Here is a 21,816-nt window from a genome sequence, read left to right on the forward strand (position 1 = left end):
GCCCGAAGCAATGGAAGTAAACATCTCCAGCTGCCCTGCTTCCGTCACAGCAACGGATCAGGACTCAGCCGGTGACACAGTTCTCTAATCCAGTTCTAATTTTAACAACCAGATCTGGAGAACTGGAGGGAACTGGCTGAATCCCATGCCTGGCTGTATGTAAATGCACTGGTCTCCTCCACCAGCGAGTAGCAGATTGTAATATCAACCCATGTAAAGGGACCAAACTTCACTGCTCAATTCACATTTTAACTGCTTAGTTCTACAGTGTAATGTCCTCCATCACTGCTGCTTCTGAGGGTGTACTACAGAGAATTAGGGAGGAGACTCTCCTGTTTCTCCATGTCCTGTGTATGGGGAGACATGATACCAGCTGGTTTCCATCTACCAGCTGTAGGAATGCGCAAGGGTCCGTCATTTACGGAAGGTATGTGTCACCGAGGTTCCTGGCCTCAGTGAGATAAGAACCAGTAATTTTGTGTGTCAGAGGCAGCTGGTTCTCGCTGACACTGTTTTACTTAGTGTGGCTGTAAAGCCAATTCGGGCCGGTTCTTATTGGGAGCAGCCAAAGAGCAGGGTGGGTGGCTGTTCCCCATGTCCAGGCCAGGTTTTGGGCTGGGGTTTAAAAACCCAGCCAGCAGCTCAGCTGGGTGTGGTATGATCCTCCAAGTGATAGTGGAGATGTGGAAGCTCTGTTTTTTTGGGAGCTGAGGAGATCCGCCATACTGCAAGGCTGAGAGCTGCATGAGAGCCGCCTGCTGGGAGCCAGGCGCCCTAAAGCCTGCTGTGGTCTGCCAGGTGATTTATGTTATTTTGGGAACTCTTGCTGTGTGAACTAACACCAGGACCCTGTAAAGCTTTGTTTTTCTTTTTTGCCTTTTCTGTGTGAATAAACACTGGACTTTTGTTTTTTCAACAGTGGTCTTGCCTCTGTATTGCATCCGCTTACCCTGCCTACCAGAGCAAAGCCCTACACAGCTCAGAAACAAATTAGAATTTCAGATCTTTTACAGAGGGAAAAAACTGTTAAAAATGCCAGATACAAGTTATATAATGGCCAGAAATAGTGGTATTCATCGTGGCAGATTATTCTGAAAAATTGTCTGAAACAGTTATGCTACCAAACTAGGTCATGCCCTTAAGGAGTTAAATAAATAGTAAATGATAAACAGCCAAAGAGTGAAATCATAAAATGATGTTTGTCTGTAGCCACCCCAGGTAATATAGTGGTGGCTGCAGGCCACAAACTCATCAAGGAGCATGTGAAGGTCACGTACACTACACACAGGGGGAAGGATAGTGACCACTGCGCTCCACCCACACCCCTGCCTACTTGCCAAGTCCTAATGACAGGGGACAACTAGACGGCAGTCCCTAACTTAGGATACGTGCTGGGAAGACAGACAAGACAAATAACGGAACGTGAACGGACCGGGTCAATTCCTAGAGAGCTACGCAGTACTAAGGAATGAGCAGAAAATAGTCAGGAAAAGCAGAGGTAAAATACCAGGAGAGAAACGAAGTACAACAGGAGTCCGCAAAGAATCGTCAGGTGGAAGCCGGGGTCAGGATACCAGGAGAGATGCGCAGTACAGGAGGAGCAGGCAAAGGATCGTCAGGGAACAGGATCAGGTAGTATTCAGTAGTCCAACAAAATGCCAGGAACCTAGAATTAACAGGCAACCTGTGGCTAGCAGGCTGCCTGTACTTATAGGGGGGTTTGAGGGTCATGTGACGTGGCCAGCGTCACATGACCGACAGACAGACAAGTCGAGCACCGAGTGATCAGCTCGGCGCTCAAGGCAGACCTAGGAGCAGGGAGCCTCCCAGCTAGCAAAGCCACCCTGGGAACGAGGCCAAACACAGATCCTCACTCCCAAAGCTAAGCAGCAGGTCTGTGGCTGATGGGAGACCGAGTGCGCCTTTGGCGCTCCGTGACAGAGCAGGAGATATTTATTGGAGAACCCTGGAACTCAGCTTATGGGCGCTAGGCTAATCACCACCACCCCTTATTTCTCTGGACACACAGGTCACTCGTGTGATGGGATTTACTGACAGGTGTATTTCTTTCATTTATTTTCGGAAAATATCTATGAAAAACACACAGAACAACACCTGTGAAGAGCCCTAAAAGCTACAAAGAAAGCTGGTGTCACTGTCATGACAGCTTTATTTGCATATCAGTTAATTTAATACCTCCTGGTGCCAATTATTTTATTTATGATTTTCCCAGTTTCTTTGTCGTCTTCAACCATTTTGATCATGTTGTCACATATTACGCTAATGGGCCAAACGAGCTTCCCAGTCTACAAAGTACATTGCCTCATGGCTTCAGATAAGTGACATCTTCTCTCAGATATTGGAATGTGGGTTCTTGTTTTTTATCTATTTGATAAAGTCATAGGAGATTACGACTTGTTTATTGCTAGGATTGTATAGCGGTAACAGGAAAAGTAATGTTTTTCAGCAGACTCCATATTTCCCGATAAACAGTAGGTAAGTAATAGCTCTGGTATCTATAGTGAATCGATTCTAACAGGCTGAGTTTGTTTTCAAAATCAGCACTGATGGGCCTCTGCTCCAAGGTGCTGGCCCGGCTGGTCAAGGGACTTTCCCTCCTTCTTGACAGGACCAGACATCTCGCCCAGTCCTAAATATCTCGCACCTGTGCTATTGCTTTGGGCATCGGCGCAAGTGCAGAGTGTCTGCTGCTATCTGAGCAGTGCAGATACCGACTGAATGTGCGCCACTGATGTCACCCTGAAGTGGAGGCGGCAGCTTGAATGGAGAAGTGTAATGACCCAGACTGCCATTACCACTCCTTTTGACACCTTACTATTTCCTATGTGCTAAAATCTGTAATCAAATGTATTTTATGTTATCTTCTAATAATGTGCATATTTTTTCCATGTAACTGTTGTGTTTCATGTAATGTGCTTGGTTACCACAAGGTGGCAGCAAACATTTGGTAGGGCTAATTGCAGGGAATGGACTGGATTGTCCATTCTCTCTCTCCCTCTAGAGGGAGAAGGAGAGGAGGAGTTTAGTGTCAGTGAGTCCGTCTAGCTTAGCCCCTGTATGGGGAAGCAGCAGGTTCTTGTCCCTCCTGGGCAAGCCTGCAGAGTAGTCTAGCCTACCCCCCTCCTGGGGGAAAGGTTGTATGTTGGCTCAGAGGCTCTGCCTCTAAAGTGCATTTTGGCTGCATGTCCCCACCTGGGCTTGCATTGCCTTGACCCAAGCTGAGCTGAAGCTTGAGGTACTCAAAGCCTGGACAAGAAGTTCCTAGGATTGCCTACAGAAAGAGACAGACTAATATTGCTAACATAGCAGAGCTGAGAGAGCGACACTAAGGATACAGCAGAGAGGAGTTTGTTTTTCAGAGAAAGTATTTGTCTGCCATTTGCCGGCTGAAACCTATTTGAAACCAAGATAAAGTCTGGAAACTGTATGGATTACCGTTTATGCCAAGTAAAAGCAACTTTTCAACATTAACTCAAGTCTGGACTCAACTCTGTTATACCCTATCCAAGTTCTTCATCCCCTTTTGCACTGCTTCGGACGACCACGTCTGGGATCCAACCGTTTTCAGGTAGGAGCACCATGACAAAGTGCTACACAACATCTCCAGAGATATTGTGGCCTAATCAACACCACTCTGGCCTTCCTACACTTGGTACCAACATTACCATCTACAAAAGGGGACTACATGTCCCCATTGCTTAACTGCAACTGGCGTCATGTTTACTTGCTCTATAAGAGGAAAATATTTCGTAGAAACCTCATAAGGGGCAAGGGATCCCCCAAGCGTTGGACCCGTCCGTTGCAGAAGTGCCATCTTTGGGTGTACCAAGACATTAGTGGCTTAAAGGGGTTGTCTCACCTCAGACAATGGGGGCATATTGCTAGGATATGCCCCTATTGTCTGATAGGTGCGGGTCCTACTACTGGGACCCACATATATATTGGGAACGGAGCCCCGCAAATTGGTGTCTGGAGAAGTGCAGTGAGTATTTGCACTGCTCAGGTAGAAGCAGCAGATCTTCTGTGCATATACTTTGGCCTGAGGCAATGGTACAGGTGCAAGCTTGACAGGTGCGATGTCGGGCTCTCAGGGGCGGACTGGGAACTTAAAGTGGCCGTGGAGAAAAAAAAACTTATAGTAGACAGAAGGTGGGGCAACACAATTAGGGAGGGACAGCAGCAGTAGGCGGGGCCAGCAGTATCTGCCCCAGCAGAACAAAATACCACAGTGCAGCACAAAATATCGCCCAAGCAGAACCAAATACCACAGTGCAGCACAAGATACTTCTGCCCCTGCTGCAGTATCCAACTGTATAACAGTCCTGAGGACTGTGATACAATTGAATTCAGGTGGTACCTGTGGCCACCAGCCTGGTGCATATGTACCTGGTGCTCCTAGCATTATGTACCCAGCTGGTGGCTGTCAGGAGGGCTCAGACTGCCCTATGGGTATCGACTCACTGGGAAATTTCCCTGTAGGGTCTATGGCCAGTCTGCTCCTACTGGCCCTCTTTTGACCTGAAGGACACTTGTCTAAATGCTGCATGCCGTTCAAACAGCTGATTGGTGGGGGATCCAGAAGTTGGACCCCACTGATCTGATATTAATGACCTATCCTCAGGACAATCCCGCGGCACAAAGAGCCAACCATCGATGTTGACACAAACTTGGTTTATTGATTTAGCAGATGTTACTATCTGCTCAATCAATAAACCAAGCTTGTGTCGACATCGAAGGTTGTCTCTTTGCGCCGTGGGATTATCTTTTGTATTTTGGATACATTTTGCCTTCTTGGGGACTCCAGGCATCCCTACGTGGAAGAGCTCGTATCCCTGGCTGCATGACCATCCATTCCTGGGGTTTACAATACCTGTTTTCAAGCCCACAGTAGTGTTGTGCCTATGATATGCACAACCCAACAAGGTGAGCCTCCCTTTGGAGTGATTTGTATTCCTCTTATATGACTATATTACCCTATGGTGCGCTTATTGTGTTTTTCATAGAGAAACATTGCCTGTTACATTGATCTATCCTCAGGACAGGCAATCAGTATTATACTCCTGGAAAGCCTTTTAATTATGGATTCTTACATCAGTCTCTAATTATATGATTACAACATACCTTAGACACAAACTGTGTGTGCACGGTGTGAATACCGGCCTTGCCAGGGGTTAGGATCTGCAGAGAGATGAGCATCATGATCAGACATTATAATCTTTCATCAAGAAAATTCTGATATTTATTATTAATAGTGATGAGTGCAGTATTGAAAAATTAGATTTGGCTACTTCGCCGAATTTTACCCAAAAATGTGCTTTGTGGTGAATTACTTCATCACGAAGTGCATGTAAGTAGTTGGTGCAATGACAGGGGGGCGGCGATTACACCACTCCTGTCATTGTACCCCTCAGATGCCGCGTTCATAGCTGATCGCGGCATCTGACATTAATATTACAGTGTAAAATAAAAATGTATAAAAGCATACTTACCTCATCCATTTGATAGCGAAGAGCCGGGTGACGCCATCTTAATTGAAGATCTAGCACAAAATCTCACGCGGCCCATCATGATGTCATCACATCGCCCGGCATGATTAGGTCATACGTTGCCATGCACAGGATTTCGTGAGAGATCTTCAATTAAGATGGCAGCGGACTGCTCTTCGCACTCAAACGGATGAGGTGAATATGATTCTTTTTTATTACCGCCATTCAGGGAAAATCAATTCGCTACCACGAAGCACAAGGAAATTAGGCTTCGTGGCAAATCGAATTTTCCTAAAATTCGGATCAATGTCCGCTTTGTGGACTTTGATTCGCTCAACACTGATTATTAGTTCTCTTTCACACTACCGTTTATTTTTTCCGTTTTGCGGGCCGTTTTTTGCTTTCCGTACACGGTCTGTATACGGAACCATTCATTTCAATGGTTACGAAAAAGAAAACGGAATGTACTCCGTATTTCCGTTTTTCCGTTCCGTTGAAAGATAGAACATGTCCTATTATTGCCCGCAAATCACGTTCTGTGGCTCCATTCAAGTCAATGGGTCCGCAAAAAAAACGGAACACATACGGAAATGCATCCGTTCAGTTTTTGCGGAACCATTTATTAAAAATATTATGCCCAGACCAATTTTTTCTATGTAATTACTGTGTACTGTATATGCCATACAGAAAAACGGAAAGGAAACTGAAACACAACGGAAACAAAAAAAACGGAACAACGGATCCGTGAAAAACAGACTGCAAAACACTGAAATAGCCATACGGTAGGGTGAAAGGGGCCTTAAAGTAATTCCTACATAGCATGGAAGGATAAGGTTCAGATGAGAGCTGTCCATCACTGTCTACAGCAGAATGCAGTGCAAGACCTTCCAGGATTGACATTAAAGGGTCAGTCTCACTTCAGCAAATATCATTTATTATGTAAAGAAAGTTAATAGAAGGCACTTACTAATGTATTATGATTGTCCATATTGCTTCATTTGCTGCCTGGATTAATTTTTCCATAATATTATACACTGCTCATTTACATGGTTACCACCACCCGGTAATCCAGCAGCGTGGTTGTGCTTGCACACTATAGGAAAAAGCACCAGCCTATGTGCACTCCCACGGTCCCGGCCACCGGAAAGGCCAGAGCTTTTTCTTATAGTGTGCAAGCATAACCACCACTGATGGATTACAGTGTGGTCATAACCATGGCAACAAGCAGTGCATAATGTGATGGAAAAATGAATCCAGCCAGCAAAGGAAGCAATATGGACAATCACAATACATTAGTAAGTGGCTTGTATTAGCTTTCTCTACATAATCAATGCCACTTGCTAAAGTGAGACTGACCATTTAAGGAATTGACATCTTGGGTTGTAGATATACAGTACAGACCAAAACTTTGGATACACCTTTTCATTCAAAGAGTTTTCTTTATTTTCATGACTATGAAAATTGTAGATTCACACTGAAGGCATCAAAACTATGAATTAACATATGTGGTATTATATACATAACAAAAACGTGTGAAACAACTGAAAATATGTCATATTCTAGGTTCTTTAAAGTAGTCACCTTTTGCTTTGATTACTGCTTTGCACATTCTTGGCATTCTCTTGATGAGCTTCAAGAGGTAGTCACCTGAAATGGTCTTCCAACAGTCTTGAAGGAGTTCCCAGAGATGCTTAGCACTTGTTGGCCCTTTTGCCTTCACTCTGCGGTCCAGCTCACCCCAAACCATCTCGATTGGGTTCAGGTCCGGTTATTGTGGAGGCCAGGTCATCTGGCGCAGCACCCCATCACTCTCCTTCATGGTCAAATAGCCCTTACTTTCAAAGTTTTCCCAATTTTTCGGACTGACTGACCTTCATTTCTTAAAGTAATGATGGCCACTCATTTTTCTTTACTTAGCTGCTTTTTTCTTGCCATAATACAAATTCTAACAGTCTATTCAGTAGGACTATCAGCTGTGTATCCACCTGACTTCTCCACAACGCAACTGATGATCCCAACCCCATTTATAAGGCAAGAAATCCCACTTATTAAACCTGACAGGGCACACCTGTGAAGTGAAAACCATTTCAGGTGACTACCTCTTGAAGCTCATCAAGAGAATGCCAAGAGTGTGCAAAGCAGTAATCAAAGCAAAAGGTGGCTACTTTGAAGAACCTAGAATATGACATATTTTCAGTTGTTTCACACTTTGTTATGTATATAATTCCACATGTGTTAATTCATAGTTTTGATGCCTTCAGTGTGAATCTACAATTTTCATAGTCATGAAAATAAAGAAAACTCTTTGAATGAGAAGGTGTGTCCAAACTTTTGGTCTGTACTGTAGGTTATCCTGTTATTTTACTAAATGGTCCTAAAGCCTCCTAATGTCAAAGAAAATCACCTTATTAAGAGCTCATATGGGATTATTTCAGACTACTTGATTGCCATGTACATCCAGAGACTTCTAAATAACATATCTATATATATACTGTGGAGATAACTGCAGATACACAACTCACCCCAAACCATTGTAACTCACTTCTAAACCATCTACAGTGTCCCTACACAGTCTGACACCATCAGCGCACTGATAGGACAGTGTTATTGGTTATAGCATGTGCAGTATGAAATGATCACTTTCTACATAATGGTAAGAGTTTACTGAGGGCATGGTGATAAGCTGTATAAAGCTATGGTGGGACTTTAGGGAGGAAAAGTGACTGGTTCCCTCTAAAGTCCAAATAACTATAATAATCTGTTTGTGCAACAGAACAAGATTACAAGAAACATAACTTTAGAATCAGGGTGAAATGGCTTTGTTTACACTCTCTGGACAATGGTGATGAATGATGATCACTCCTGCTACCACGTGTCCTTCTCTCCAACAGAAGTTTTCTATGTCCGGGACACGTTTACCCGTTACACAAAGGTCTTTATGAAGTTTAGGCTTTAGGAGGCTTAGATAAATATGTGTAAAAGCCTCTATTCAGACGTGGGACAGACGCAGCATTGTAATCCTCAGAGGGCCTGTCACACTGGGAATAAGGAAGTTTTACATCGTGCCATAGTTTACCATCCAAGTTATATTTCCTGACCAGCAAAGAGGGGAAGCGTGAGATTACCGAGGCTTGAGAACGATCACAAGCCCATTGTGGATTAATACATTCACTATAGTGTTTTTATGTTCCGCTAAATCTGAGATCTTAGTCTTGTTAAACCCTGGATGGGCCACCTGTTTAGCTATGTATCAATACATACAGTAAACCATCAGTTATTTCCTCCCCTCAAGAAACTGATTTTCAGGCAGCGTGTTATACAGCGGGTGTATATATAGGTTTGTGGGAAAAGATTCAGCATCACTTGTATTGTATTCATTTAAATTGTACCTGTATTTAAAAACAAAAAACTTTTGATGGGTTTTTGATTGTTGATCTAAGTGCTGAGACCCCCACTGATCACTAAAATGAGGAGACAGAAACAATCAGGGGAATTTAACATGAAGGGAATATTTGCAATAAGTTTTGCTTGAGTCTGTGTTGGCGTACTTTTACCCACATTTATCAAATTTCACGTGTTTGATACATTTTTTGTTAAAAAAAAGTCTCAGTGATAAATGCAGTGATGCTCATTAACGTAGCTAATCAGTGAGTGGTGGAGTGAGTGGTGTAAAAATGCAAAAAAAAGTCTCAGTGATAAATGCAGTGATGCTCATTAACGTAGCTAATCAGTGAGTGGTGGAGTGAGTGGTGTAAAAATGCAAAAAAAAGTCTGAGTGATAAATGCAGTGATGCTTATTAACGTAGCTAAACAAGCTCACTTTCCCCACCCATATTTCTAAGGCCTAGTTCAGACGAACATTTGTTTGCGAGTGTACAGGCCGTTTTTTTGTGTTCCGTATACGGTCCGTATACGGAACTATTCATTTCAATGGTTCCGCAAAAAAAAAGGAATGTAATCCGTATGCATTCCGTTTCCGTATTTCCGATTTTCCATTTCGTAAGAAAGATAGAACATGTCCTATATTTGGCCGCAAATCAAGTTCCGTGGCTCCATTCAAGTCAATGGGTCCGCCAAAAAAAACGGAACACATATGGAAATGCATCTGTATGTCTTCCGTATACGTTCCGTTTTTTCTGAACCATCTATTGAAAATGTTATGCTAGCCCAATTTTTTCTATGTAATTACTGTATACTGTACATGGCATACGGAAAAACGGAAAGGAAACGGAAACACAAGGGAATTCAAAAACGGAACAACGGATTTGTGAAAAACGGACCACAAAAAACTATAAAAGCCATACGTTCATGTAAACTAGGCCTAAACTGGAGTGATTGGTGTAAAAATGCAAAAAAGTTGCAAAATGTTTGTGCAAGTGCCCCCAAGAAAGTCACAAGAGCCATATTTTGCAAAGTTTGGAAGCCAAAATTCTGGAGTGAAGGAACGATAAATAAAAGCTAACGTCTCTCCCCAATGCTGGAGACATATTGGAGATGGGCTCATGAACTTTCTATTGATCTCAGCGCTCTATCTCCTATTTTTATAAATTGGTGGGGGTCTCAGCACTCTGACCCCCACCATTTAAAACTTGGAGATATCACTTGGCTATATCAAAAGGAAATACATTTAGATGAATAAAATACAAGTTTTACTGAGTCATTTCCCCCAATACAACTATATAACAGTCTGCTCAGCTCCTCCTGGTCTATAACATACTGTCTGCAGCTCAGAACCATGTTCAACATGACAGGTTCCCCTTAACAATTGCAGGAAGTGGCTCACTGCTGTTATTCTCACCAGGGGATGCTTCAACAAATAAAAGGGAAGATCCTATTGGACATCATGGAGAGTTCACTCATTACATGGGGTGAGTCATTCATCTGAACGTCAGACGTGTAATACTACATTTAAACTGCAAAGGCACTGGCCATGGTTTCTCCTGGTGATAATAGCTGATCACCAGTGGTTAGGTGAAGCTGGACTCCTGGCAATCAGTTGATTAGCCCGCCGTGTTCTTTTTAAAAATGGGTTGTTTTCCTGCATTCACTATATAACCAAGAAATAAAAATGATAATTGTGAGAATACTCACAGCCAGCTCCTGAGGAAGGCAGCAAGGACCCCCATTTGGAGATGGAGTACAAGGTGTGCAAACTGCTGATGGTTTCCTATAAAGTAAAGTGACAATCTGTTAGCTCTTTTGACATGTCTGTCTTAGAAAATACTGTACTAGTATTCTCCATGAAATACAACTCTTACTGGAAGTACTAAAAGGTAGTAATGGACAAACATCGGGCAGAACGTTTCGTGAATGCGCGTTCGCAATCAAATGTTCGCAAACCGCGCATTCGTGGGGGGCCCCATTCACTTTAATGGCAGGTGAACCTAAAAATTCTTCAGGTCATATTTGCAGCCACCAAATACTTACTAGAAGTGCATAAATAGCCCCACAACATGAACAGTGACATACCAGAGGGGGATCAATGGCAAATGTGCCCTGCTGGAGCCTAGAAAAAATGTATTTTAGGCCACGAGAGTACGGGCCCCAAAAATTAGGCATTCACCTGACAAGTACAAGTGATTATGTGCCTGGAGGTATATTAGGCGGTCACTGAATAACAATTTTACTGTAGGCTAGTGGAGTACAGGCTCCAAAATTAGGCATTCACCTTGCTAGACCACGTGTCTGTTGTAAGCTGTATCTTGGCACCGACACTGTGTGCCAGAGATATATTCAATTGCCGCTGAACGGGACCATATAGCTCTGGGATGCCCTTCTGGGAGAAATATTTCCTTCTGGGGACCTTCCATTGTGGTGTGCCAATGGCCACAACATTTTTCTAAAGGCCTCTGTGTCCACCAGTTTATATGGCAGTAGTTGGCAGGCTAGCAGTTCCGACAAGCCAGCGGTCAGCCATTGGGCAAGAGGGTTATCCGGCGTAATCAACTTTTTACGATCGAGCATTTGGGCCATGGAAGCCTTCCCTGTGCCAGATGAACACGAAGCTGGAAGGTGGAGTGGAGAACAAATGGGAGGAGAGAGGAGAAGGAGAAGAGGCAGGGCGTAGAGCACCAGGAGTGTGGCTTTGTCGGTTCTGATGGCGTTGCTCCCACTGGGCTCGGTGATGGATGGCCAGGTGCCTTCTTAAATGGAACCTGTCACCAGTTTTATGGTGTCCTAACTAAGGGCAAGATTAATAAGTGACTGATTCTCTAAGCAAAATGCTGGGTCACTTTCTTTAATTGACCCAGTCAATCTGCCAACATCTTGTATTGAAAAGCTCCAGCTGATAATGATGACCCCTGAATATTCATGAGCTCCTGACTCTCCCCACCCACCTGCTGCTGAATGACAGTTTTTTTCCGTAGGAATCAGCAGCAGGTGGGCAGGGGAGTGGCTATAGCTCTGAATTAAATATACGCTGGACTCAATGACATCACGCTGGACTCCAATCAGCTCATTAGCATGCGGCATCTTTGTGTGTATATTATGAGGTAACAATCTGTCACACCAGTAAGTGAATACATCTAAGGCACTTTTTAGTAGTTAATGATTGTATATAATTAGTTAGATTATAATCAAATATCCACATGACAGGTTCCCTTTAAGCTGGTCGTCCCTAGGTGAGTGTTGGGCTTACCTCGACTTATGCGTTGACAGCACAGGCTGCAGATGGCAACACTATTGTCAGCAGCTGACACATTAAAAAAAGCCCACACTGCGGAGCCATGTGCCGGCGTCCTGGGAGCGCAAGATTTGACCGTGCATGGTGGATGGCTCGATCCAGATACATTTGTAGTCTGCTTTTTGCCTCCTGTCCACTGCGAGTTCTGCATGCTTCTCCTTCTTCTCCTCCCTATCTGCTGCTCTGTCTCTCCCTCTGAACTCCCCTCCTCTTCCTCTCTTGTGGGCACCCACATGAAGTCCATCGACACGTCATCATCGTCACCTTCACCAACACTGACATTAGAGATCTCAGAGTACGCAGCAACAGCGGAGACCACCTTCCTTGGGCTGATCTGGGTACTGTCGTCAGACATCTGGGTGGCGGCCATGGCTACCTCCTCTTCCTCATCCAATGCCAAGAAAGGCTGCGCATCGGTAAAGTCTTGGAATGGATGGAAAAATAATTCCTCTGACTCGAGTGGAGGGGCTATAGTAGTGGTGGTGGTGTCTTTGGGGGTGCACACAGCAGAGAGTGAGGAGGGTGCAGATACAGAGGATGAGAAGGGTGCATAAGCGGAAGTCTGAGTGAGCCACTCAACTAACCTGGTGCATCCTTTGACGTAATCGCATGCACCTTCTCCAACTTCACACTTAGGCTCTGGTCTGGTGCACCTGCCCGACACCTACCACCCCTGCGAAACGGTCTGCCTCTTCCTCTGCCTGTCATTTTCAAAATGACCCTGTGCCAAAGTCCCAAGAGAAGAGCAGAATTTGTTGAAGCAGGTATATCGCACCCCTCAATCAGTATTTTGTGGAAGCAGGTATATCAATCCCCTTAATCAGTATTTTGTGTAGACAGGTATATAGATCCCCTGAATCAATATTTGGTGGAAGCAGGTATATCACACCCCTCATTCAGTATTTTGTGGAAGCAGGTATATCGCACCCCTCAATACGTTTTTTTGGGACAACAGGTATATCACACCAGTTGCAAATAGTTGTTCCAATAACGCTTGTCCCTCTCTATACCTGCAGTATCGCAGCAGAACCGCACACAACTACTGCACAATACAAATGCACTATAATATACTTTCTATGTTAGAAAGTATATTATAAGTATATCACACCCCTCAGTATATCACACCTATCGATAGCACACCTATACCAGTCCTTAAAAGGACTTGTGGCCCTATTAGCTAGCGTTTAGTGTTCCTAACAGCCTGTCCCTGCTCCACACAGAAACCTCTCCCTACACTGGCAAAACACAGAATGTAAAATGGCTGCCAGATCTGTTATAGGGTGGGGGTGCAATGCAAAAGAATATGGAGCATGTGAACATCGCCATATGTTCGCATGTTCGGCGAATAAGCAAAGTTCGCTGCGAAACGACCGCCGGGCGAACTGTAAGGCCATCTCTACTAAAAGGTATTCCAGATAGGAGTGCCACCATTAAAAATAAAACTACATAACTTTGAGTCTAAGTGACTACATGTTTTAGGGAAAAGTCCTTTCATCGGAGAGAGGGGAGAAGTTACTTGAAATGTAACAAAATTTAATTGATTAACAATGATTAAGAAGTCACAATGTTACAAAGTATATATGTAGCGCCCCAGAGTGGCATTACCACCTTTTGTGCCCCTCTACTATGTGCTATTGTTAATATATTGTTGTCATGTGTATTTATTGCCAGGTCCTGCATAATGTGAATCTGTATTTCTGATTTTCTAACTGTTTAAGTATAATGTACCTGGTTCACCAGCAGATGGCGGTAGTTATGGCAGAGATACTTTGTCTGGAATGGAACCTTCTATCCATTCTAGCCCTCTCTTTAGAGGGAGGAGTTCAGCTAGTTAGAGTTAGTTTAGAGTACCCCCTGCAAGGGGAAGGGTGTGTGCAAGCCAGGAGAGCACACCTTCATCTCTGCTGGGCATAGAGGCCCAAGCTGCATGCCTCACAATCCAGGATCAAAGTTCCCTGGATAAAGATAAAGACAGACCAGACTACAGAAAGTAAAGTTCAGCAGAAAGGAAAAGTTTCTATTTAATCGTATCAGCTCAGAAGAGCTAGAGAAAGCGACAGATGTAGCAGAGCCAAAACGTGTTTGCCTGCCAGTTTTAAAGCCAAAACCTGCTGGTGACCAAGATAAAGTTGGACGATTGTTCCCTGATGCAAGTTTATTCAAGTAAAGCTGCTGTTCAACGTTAAGTCTGGACTCAATTCTTTTCATCACCCCCTTCATCAACCATTCACCCCATTTGCACTGCTGCGGACGACCACTCCTGGGGTTCCAGGATATTCAGGTAGGAGCACCGTGACAAGTGCAAAGCCACACCTAAAGGGACATTATAGGCAACCCTTATAGCACTCTGGCATTCCTATCCTGGGTACCTATCACCAACCACCATATCACTAAAAGGGGGCCCTATGCCCTCGCTGCTGAAATGCAACTGGCGTTGCAGTGTCCCACTACCCTCGTGGGTACTGCAAAGTTGTAGTATTATGCTTTATATAACCTGTTTTATGCTGCAGTGCATCTTTATGCATGATCCCTGCCTACAGGTGTGTTAGATTGCATTACGCTGAGCCCACCACTAGGGGGAGACAACACACCCCATATATATAGCCCAGCTCAGGCCTAGTTAGGCAGAGTGTGGGTGTGTCAGTCTTTAGGGTAGTTGTTCTCAATCTTGAGTCTTCAGCCCTGAGCTGAAGTGGTCCACATCTTGCTCAGAACTCTGCTAAGAGTTAGTGGACATCAGCTAGAAGTTTAGCTCAGAAAATATATAAATCCAGAAAGCACTAAAGAAACAAAGACCCAAAGGGTTACGGCCATCGCTATACGCGCCTTAGGACCTTTGGAGTTAAAAGTGAAGAGTTTACCAGCAAGTGCAGATGCAATGTGTTTTTCACGGATGGTTGCTAAGAGATGTTGTTTGTAAACCTTTTATCACGCACGTGAAAAAAGCGTAAATGCGCAGACATCGCAGACAAAACTGACTGAACTTGCTTTTGAAATCGCGCATTTTTAACTGAACGCATCCGGACCTAATCCGTATCTCTCGTCTGCAAGGCGCCATACAGAACCTTATTGTAATTGATATAATTACAAGAACTTGAAAGACTTATTCTCATGAACCCATGTGGCTATCCCACCCAAGAATGAGATGTATTCCGTCCATAAATGTATATATTGGCTCACTGTCGCCAAGAACCAGTTAGGAAAAGAATTGCCTGGATGGATCACACATGTGCAAATGCTACTAAATTTCAATGTAACAAGATTTGAACCTTTCTGCACTTGTAATAGGCCTCATGCACACGGCCATCTCCATTTTGTGACTCCACAAAACACAGATACCGGCCATGTGCGTTCCACATTTTGCAGAACGGATCATCCAGCCCTTGTTCACGATACAGACAAGAATATGACATGTTTTATTATTTATTTTCCTGCACTTATATAGCGCTACTATATTCTGCAGCGCTTTACAGACATTAGCATCCAACTGTCCCCAGAGGAGCTCACAATCTAAGCTCCTGAGTACCCAGAGGGAACCCACAGAGGACATACAAACTCCATGCAGATGTTACCCATGGTCAGATTTGAACCTAGGACCCCAGCGCTGCAAGGCACCAGTGCTAACCACTGAGCCACCATGCAGTTTCTTTTTGTGGCGTTGTGGAACGGACGTGCGGATGTAGAGAACACATGGAGTGCTGTTCTCATCTTTTGAAGCAGACCCAAACGACGGTCTTGTGCATGAGGCCATAATGAAATCTAGCAGGTTCTGCGCATACGCCTACTCCAGTGGAATCCCTTACTTCTTAGCAGTGGGGTGGAAAAGATCCTAGCATTTCTCATGATTATATGTCAAGTCTTATTGAGTTATACATTTATAACAGGGGCTTATACAGATTGATTTTTTTTATCTCATAGGGCCCCATAGCAAAACATAGCATGCGCCCAACTCCGACACCAGTATCCCAATACATGTGCGCCAAACACTTCTAGGCAATGAGAAATGCAAAGCACGTCTCTGATTTCAGAAGAATTTTTTTATTAAACAGAAGAAATTGTAATAAAAACTAAAAATATAAAAAAAAGTTGCCCTCAGCCTCACTCACTGTATCTGACTTCTGTGTCAGAAAACGTGGAACAGCTGCATCCAAAATATGGCGCTCATCCTACATGTGTATGTATATACACCAGCCAACTGGCATACATACACTGATAAATTCTCTAGCGTCACTTAAAGAGGTTGTGTCACAAAACAAATTCTACTTTTTCAAACAAGCAGCTATGTAACGCCCCAGAGTGGTATTACCACTTCTTCACCCCGCTACTGTCTTTAATGGGCTACTGTATGTCATCTTGTGCATTTATTTCAGGTCCTAAACACTGTGCATTTCTAATGTTTGCAACTGTTGTGTTTAAATGTAATGTGCCTGGTTCACCAGCAGGTGGCAGCAAACACGGCAGAGCTACAGTTAGGTAGAATGGAGCTTTCCTTTCCATACTAAACCCCCTCAGTGGAGGAGTGAGCGAGTCCTACTTCCTGCCGGGGACCAGAGTTAGTTAGTTCCAGCTTACCCTCTGCCAAGGGAGGGTGTGCTGGGCACGTCTCTGCTGGACGTGCCCAAGCCACGCCAGCCAGAGCACCCTAAGCTCTGCTGGCCATAGAGGCCAAATCTTGAAGCCTCAGGAGCCAGGAGGTGTTGTGCAGCTTACTGAAGAAGCAGAGTCATACAGCCAGCCTGTCAGTACAGCAGAGCCAGAGAGAAACATATGTAGCAGAGACGAGTTTGCCTGCCAGTTTTGATGCTGCAACATGCTGGGACCAAGATAATGCTTGAGGATTGTCTTGGATGAACATTTATTCAAGTAAATCTGCTGTTCATCTTTTTATATAGTCTGGACTCGATTCTTTCTTCAATCCCTCCATTATTCCCCCTATTTGTTTGCTTAGGAGCCAAAGCCTGGGGTCCAGCTGTATCCAGGTAGGAGCACCGTGACACATAAAGGGACATTTTAGGCCGCACTATACCACTCAGCATTTCCTACGTCTCTGTACCATCTTAAAGGGCCCTGGGGGGAGGCAGCCGTTGCACTTGTATCTTAATGTATCTGTAATTTCATGCAATAAAAAATTTAGTATATTCAGTGAGTTATTAAATAAAATGAATCTGTATAGCACCACTGAGGTCACTGTTGCTCTGAGGGGGTCGGCACCACTGAGGTCACTGTTGTTCTGAGGGGGTCAGCACCACTGAGGTCACTGTTGCTCTGAGGGGGTCAGCACCACTGAGGTCACTGTTGTTCTGAGGGGGTCGGCACCACTGAGGTCACTGTTGCAGTGGTTTTATGAGGTTTAATGGGTTTGTCCTAAGATCAATATTTATCACCTGTCGTTAAAGAGGACCCCTCACCTCTCCGGATTTGTCTGTTTTGGAAACTGCTTGCACCCCCCATGTAATACCAATCCTGGAGCATCTATTCTTATGACCTTATGTTGCACAATTCCTCTGTTATTCCTGTTATTAGTTATGAATGACTTGCTAGCAGTTTGCAGTGAAGGTCCAGATGGGGGTTTCACTACACAGCCTGATATTATTCAATCGGTGCTGTCAACTGGTAACCCCCAGCTAGACCTTTATTGCAGACTACTAGCAGTTTGTTCATAAGTTCTAGTAGGCATAATAGAGGAATGGTAGAATATAGAGTCACAAAAATTTATTCCCCAGAATTGTTATTGCATGGGAAATGCAAGTCGTTACTAAAACAAGTACATGATCGCTGGGGTCCCACCTTGATTACCATGTTCTAGTATTCTCTGGGTCAAGTATGGATAGGTAAATAGTGTTGATCTTGGGACAATCCTTAAAATTGTTGCTGCTGTTTCTGTGCCGCTGGTCACTGGGGTTTGCCATCCATCACGTGGCCATTGCTGCCCACCAAAGTTCCGTCCTTGTAGATAAGCGTTTAGGTGGGTATGTCGTGCCACCGGGCTGTTGGTAGACTCTGAAGAGACCTGAGGCACTGGCAGAGCAGGACACAGGCACAATGGATGGTGGTGCATGCTGGTGCCAAGGGCACAAGCGAAAGACCTAGGCACATTCCTCTGGTGCCACTTGTTGTGGATCTGGATGATGACATCACACAGTGATAACCACCAGGCTCGCCTGTAGATCTAGGGTGCAGCAACCTTCGGCACTCCAGCTGCTGTGAAACTACAACACCCAGCATGCACACTTGCTCAGCTGTTCTTGTAACTCCTAAAGAAGTGAAAGGAGGATACTGGGAGTTGTAGTTTTAGAACAGCTGGAGTGCTGGAGGTTGCTGATCCCTGATCTAGAGGCTGCCATTTTGTGTTGTGCTTGATGTTGCTATAAAGGGGAGTTTGTCTTCCATGACCCTGTTGCCCTATCTCATGCCACCAGATATTGCCACCACCGCTGTGGTTATTGGGTTATACAGTCTTACAGCGCCTGGCAGGGGGACTGTACAATATGTCTTGGAGGCTGTAAATGGCCACATGCAGTCCTTGTAGCACCATGTACAGCCATGCAGCGCCGCATTACAGAAAAAATCCTTATAGCAGACAATATTTCTGTAATGACCGGCGTCACACACAGGGAGGAAAACAGGGAAAGCCCTGCCCAAGGGAGAGGGAAAGGTGGGGACCCCTAACTCACCTTGCGGCTGGCACCTGACTGCCCTGACGTCCCTAGACGGGTTCCTCACCCGTGCGGCGATCACGTGCCTAAACCCTGGCTTTCCCTGAAATGAGCCCTAGATAGTGAACGGGCCGGTGGGATCGCTAGTCCGCACCACTGCACTAAGAGGGAAACACCAGGGAGAGGACAGACAAATACAAACAAACACAAACACCCAGGTGGGCAACCACAGCAGTCCACAAAGGTCCAAAAGGGATCCGGAGGGTAGCGTTCTGAAACAACCATCCGAGAACGCAGCAACACAGCTCCAGTGGGTCAGAATAGATGTCCAGGCAGGAAGCTCTATCTCTGGCAACCAGAGAAGTGTGAGAGAGGAATATAAGGAGGTTTGGGAGTGCTGGACAAGGAACAGCTGAGGAGAAGGAGCTACGGATCCCTGAGTGAGCCAAAAGGGTTTGCAAAGCAAACCCAGAAAGCTACCATAGGAAAACAGCCCTATCTTAAATAGAGCGTGCAGCCAACCGCTGCGACTTCCTGACCCCGGGTATAACGGAGTCAGGCGTGGTTCTCGATACCCTCGTGACAATTTCTAGTTCAGCGTCTGAAGGAACATGCTCAATAAATTATTCTTGATGGATTCATAGGAAAGCTGACAGGTGACATAGAGGTCTACGGGTGACAGGTCTGTCCGTTATGGAGGTTGTATGGAGGTCTCCTGTTGGCGTGTCCAGAGCTGGGACCCCCACTGACTTCTATAAGCAGGAGTCTGAAGCGCTCATCCACTTTTCCTCACTGTTGAGCGCCGTAGTGAAGACCGTCCCCTAGACCTTCTATTAAGGCCGTATTCACTACCACATTCAGCAGGGAGGAGAGACAGCGCTCGGCTGTGCGCTTCAGACTCATCATTATAGAGAAAAACGAGGCGCTCAGATCCGGGACCCCCACTAAATTTCACAGCAAGGCCACTTACCCCGCCAGTCAGGATCGCGCGCCTCCTTCCTCACTTCAGAGCGGTGTGCCATAAGCTCGGGCAGATCGCTCAAACTGACCAATAACAAAGCTCCTCACTGTAAGGAGCCTTGTTATTAGTTGTTTCAGGCAGCAGCGCTCACTGCACTGATGAATGGCAGAGAAAAATCTAAGGCGTATCGGTACGCCTTAGACAAATGGCCTGAACAGGTGTATATGACGCTTGTACAGGTGTTATTGCGACCTCTGGTCCTGTGAGTTGAGTACAGGGAGAGGCAAGCGTTCATGTGCTTGGGGCAGTGTTGCTGAAAATGATTAATAGAAGAATATTGGAGAGAAAGAGTGCAGGGAGAGTGCAGGGAGATCGTAGGGAGATTGTAGGGAGAGTGCAGGGAGAGTACAGGGAGAGTACAGGGAGAGTGCAGGGAGAGTGCAGGGAGATCGTAGGGAGAGTGCAGGGAGAGTGCAGGGAGAGTACCTGGAGAGTGCAGGGAGATCGTAGGGAGAGTGCAGGGAGACTTATTCTGTGTCAGTTTTATTTATTGATTGATTCCTACATTTACTTATTCCTACATCAGCGATAAACTAAGTTATGCAGGAGATTGCAGGCAAGAACAGCAATAATATGCATATTGTCCCCCCACCTTATCAGCCAAACCCCATACCAGCAACAGCCATTATCAATGAAGAAGGAATGTACTGTGCGGTCTTCATTATTAAATAAAAGGCAGATGTGGGCTCACTGGCTGCGCAGTTCCTCACCACAGATTGGCCACAACCCCCCCCCCCCCCCCCCCCCCCCACAGCACGGCCGCTCTATGTGGGGCCGTACCCTAAAGCCAGGGATGCACCACCATTGAGGCGAGGTGAGGCGAATGCCTCAGGCAGCACCACGTAGGGGCAAAAGATGGGCAGCAGAAAAGGGATTATCTTTTTCTGCAGTATAGTATTGGGAAGCACAGTGGGCACAGTATGTGGCGCTGTATCATCCTGTATGTAATGTTGTCCAAGTATGTCTTTACCAGTAGGGCTGGAGGGAAGGGGTTAGGTTAAGAAATTGGCATTGGGGAGGGGGGGCTGTTTCAGTTTTTGCCTCAGGCAGCAGAAAGGCTAGGTGTACCCCTGCCTAAGGTAAGGTGGCCTGGGTATTGCTGATTTATAGGAATATTTGCGCCAAATTAATTAGTAATGAATCATATTTCTTATCAGACTTTGGTGAAGTTGCTGAATAACATTTTTCAAAACTTCGCTCATCTCGAGTTATGATCAGCAAAAAATTTCTAACGCTGTATAACTAAAGTGAAAATCCACATCTTTCTTGTTAACTTTTTGCTTCTGTCTGTAATTTGAGATTCCAGCTCTTCCCCGTGACTCCAGGAACACCCAGAGGGGACAAGAAAATAAATTATCACTAAAGATAACAATTCATTTTAAAAAGAAAACGCTGTCTTCATTTCCATCACTTCTGAGCGAGCGCTGTGATGGTTAGTATTACATTTATTACCTTAATTACCATTTTATTAGGCGTGTATGAAAAATGCTTCTATAAAGAGCCATAAATCAAAGCTAGGACAACTGTGCTTCATACATGACAGATAACTGAGAGCTACAGGGAGGAAAAGCAACTGAACCAGATAAGGATCCTCTGTCCAGGCTTCCCCTGGAGATATCAATTTAAAGGGACACTTCTCCTTTTAAACTAAACCCCTGCCCCATCCTGTAGACCTGTTATCAATGACCACATTTTCAAAAGAGTTGGCCTATCTCATTCATTGGGGGCATGTTGCTAGGATATGCCCCCAATGTCTGATAGGTGCGGGTCCCACCTCTGGGACCTGAATCTATCTCTAAAATGGAATGTAAAGAAAAGAGGACCATGGGCATCGGCATCCACCCTCCACTCATTTCTATGGGAGTGCTGAAAACAGCCAAGCAGCGCGCTCAGTTATTTTCGGAAGTTCCATAGAAATTAATGAGAAGCGCACAGCGTAATCGCGAT

At 45.0% G+C, this 21,816-nt stretch overlaps 1 protein-coding gene across 1 annotated transcript in view; it reads right to left on the reverse strand.

Moving 5' to 3' along the window:
* LOC122926752 (probable pleckstrin homology domain-containing family N member 1) overlaps positions 1 to 21,816 on the reverse strand; it is a 71,909-nt gene that overhangs the window by 29,584 nt on the left and 20,509 nt on the right. Inside the window, exons 2-3 of the mRNA XM_044278230.1 lie at positions 10,599 to 10,674; positions 5,143 to 5,199 (exon numbers count right to left, since the gene is read on the reverse strand). Of these exons, the coding sequence (XP_044134165.1) occupies positions 5,143 to 5,199; positions 10,599 to 10,674 (133 nt within the window). The remainder of the gene's footprint in view (positions 1 to 5,142; positions 5,200 to 10,598; positions 10,675 to 21,816) is intronic.

Source organism: Bufo gargarizans, chromosome 2, assembly GCF_014858855.1.
Source record: "Bufo gargarizans isolate SCDJY-AF-19 chromosome 2, ASM1485885v1, whole genome shotgun sequence".
NCBI classification, from domain to species: Eukaryota; Metazoa; Chordata; class Amphibia; order Anura; family Bufonidae; genus Bufo; species Bufo gargarizans.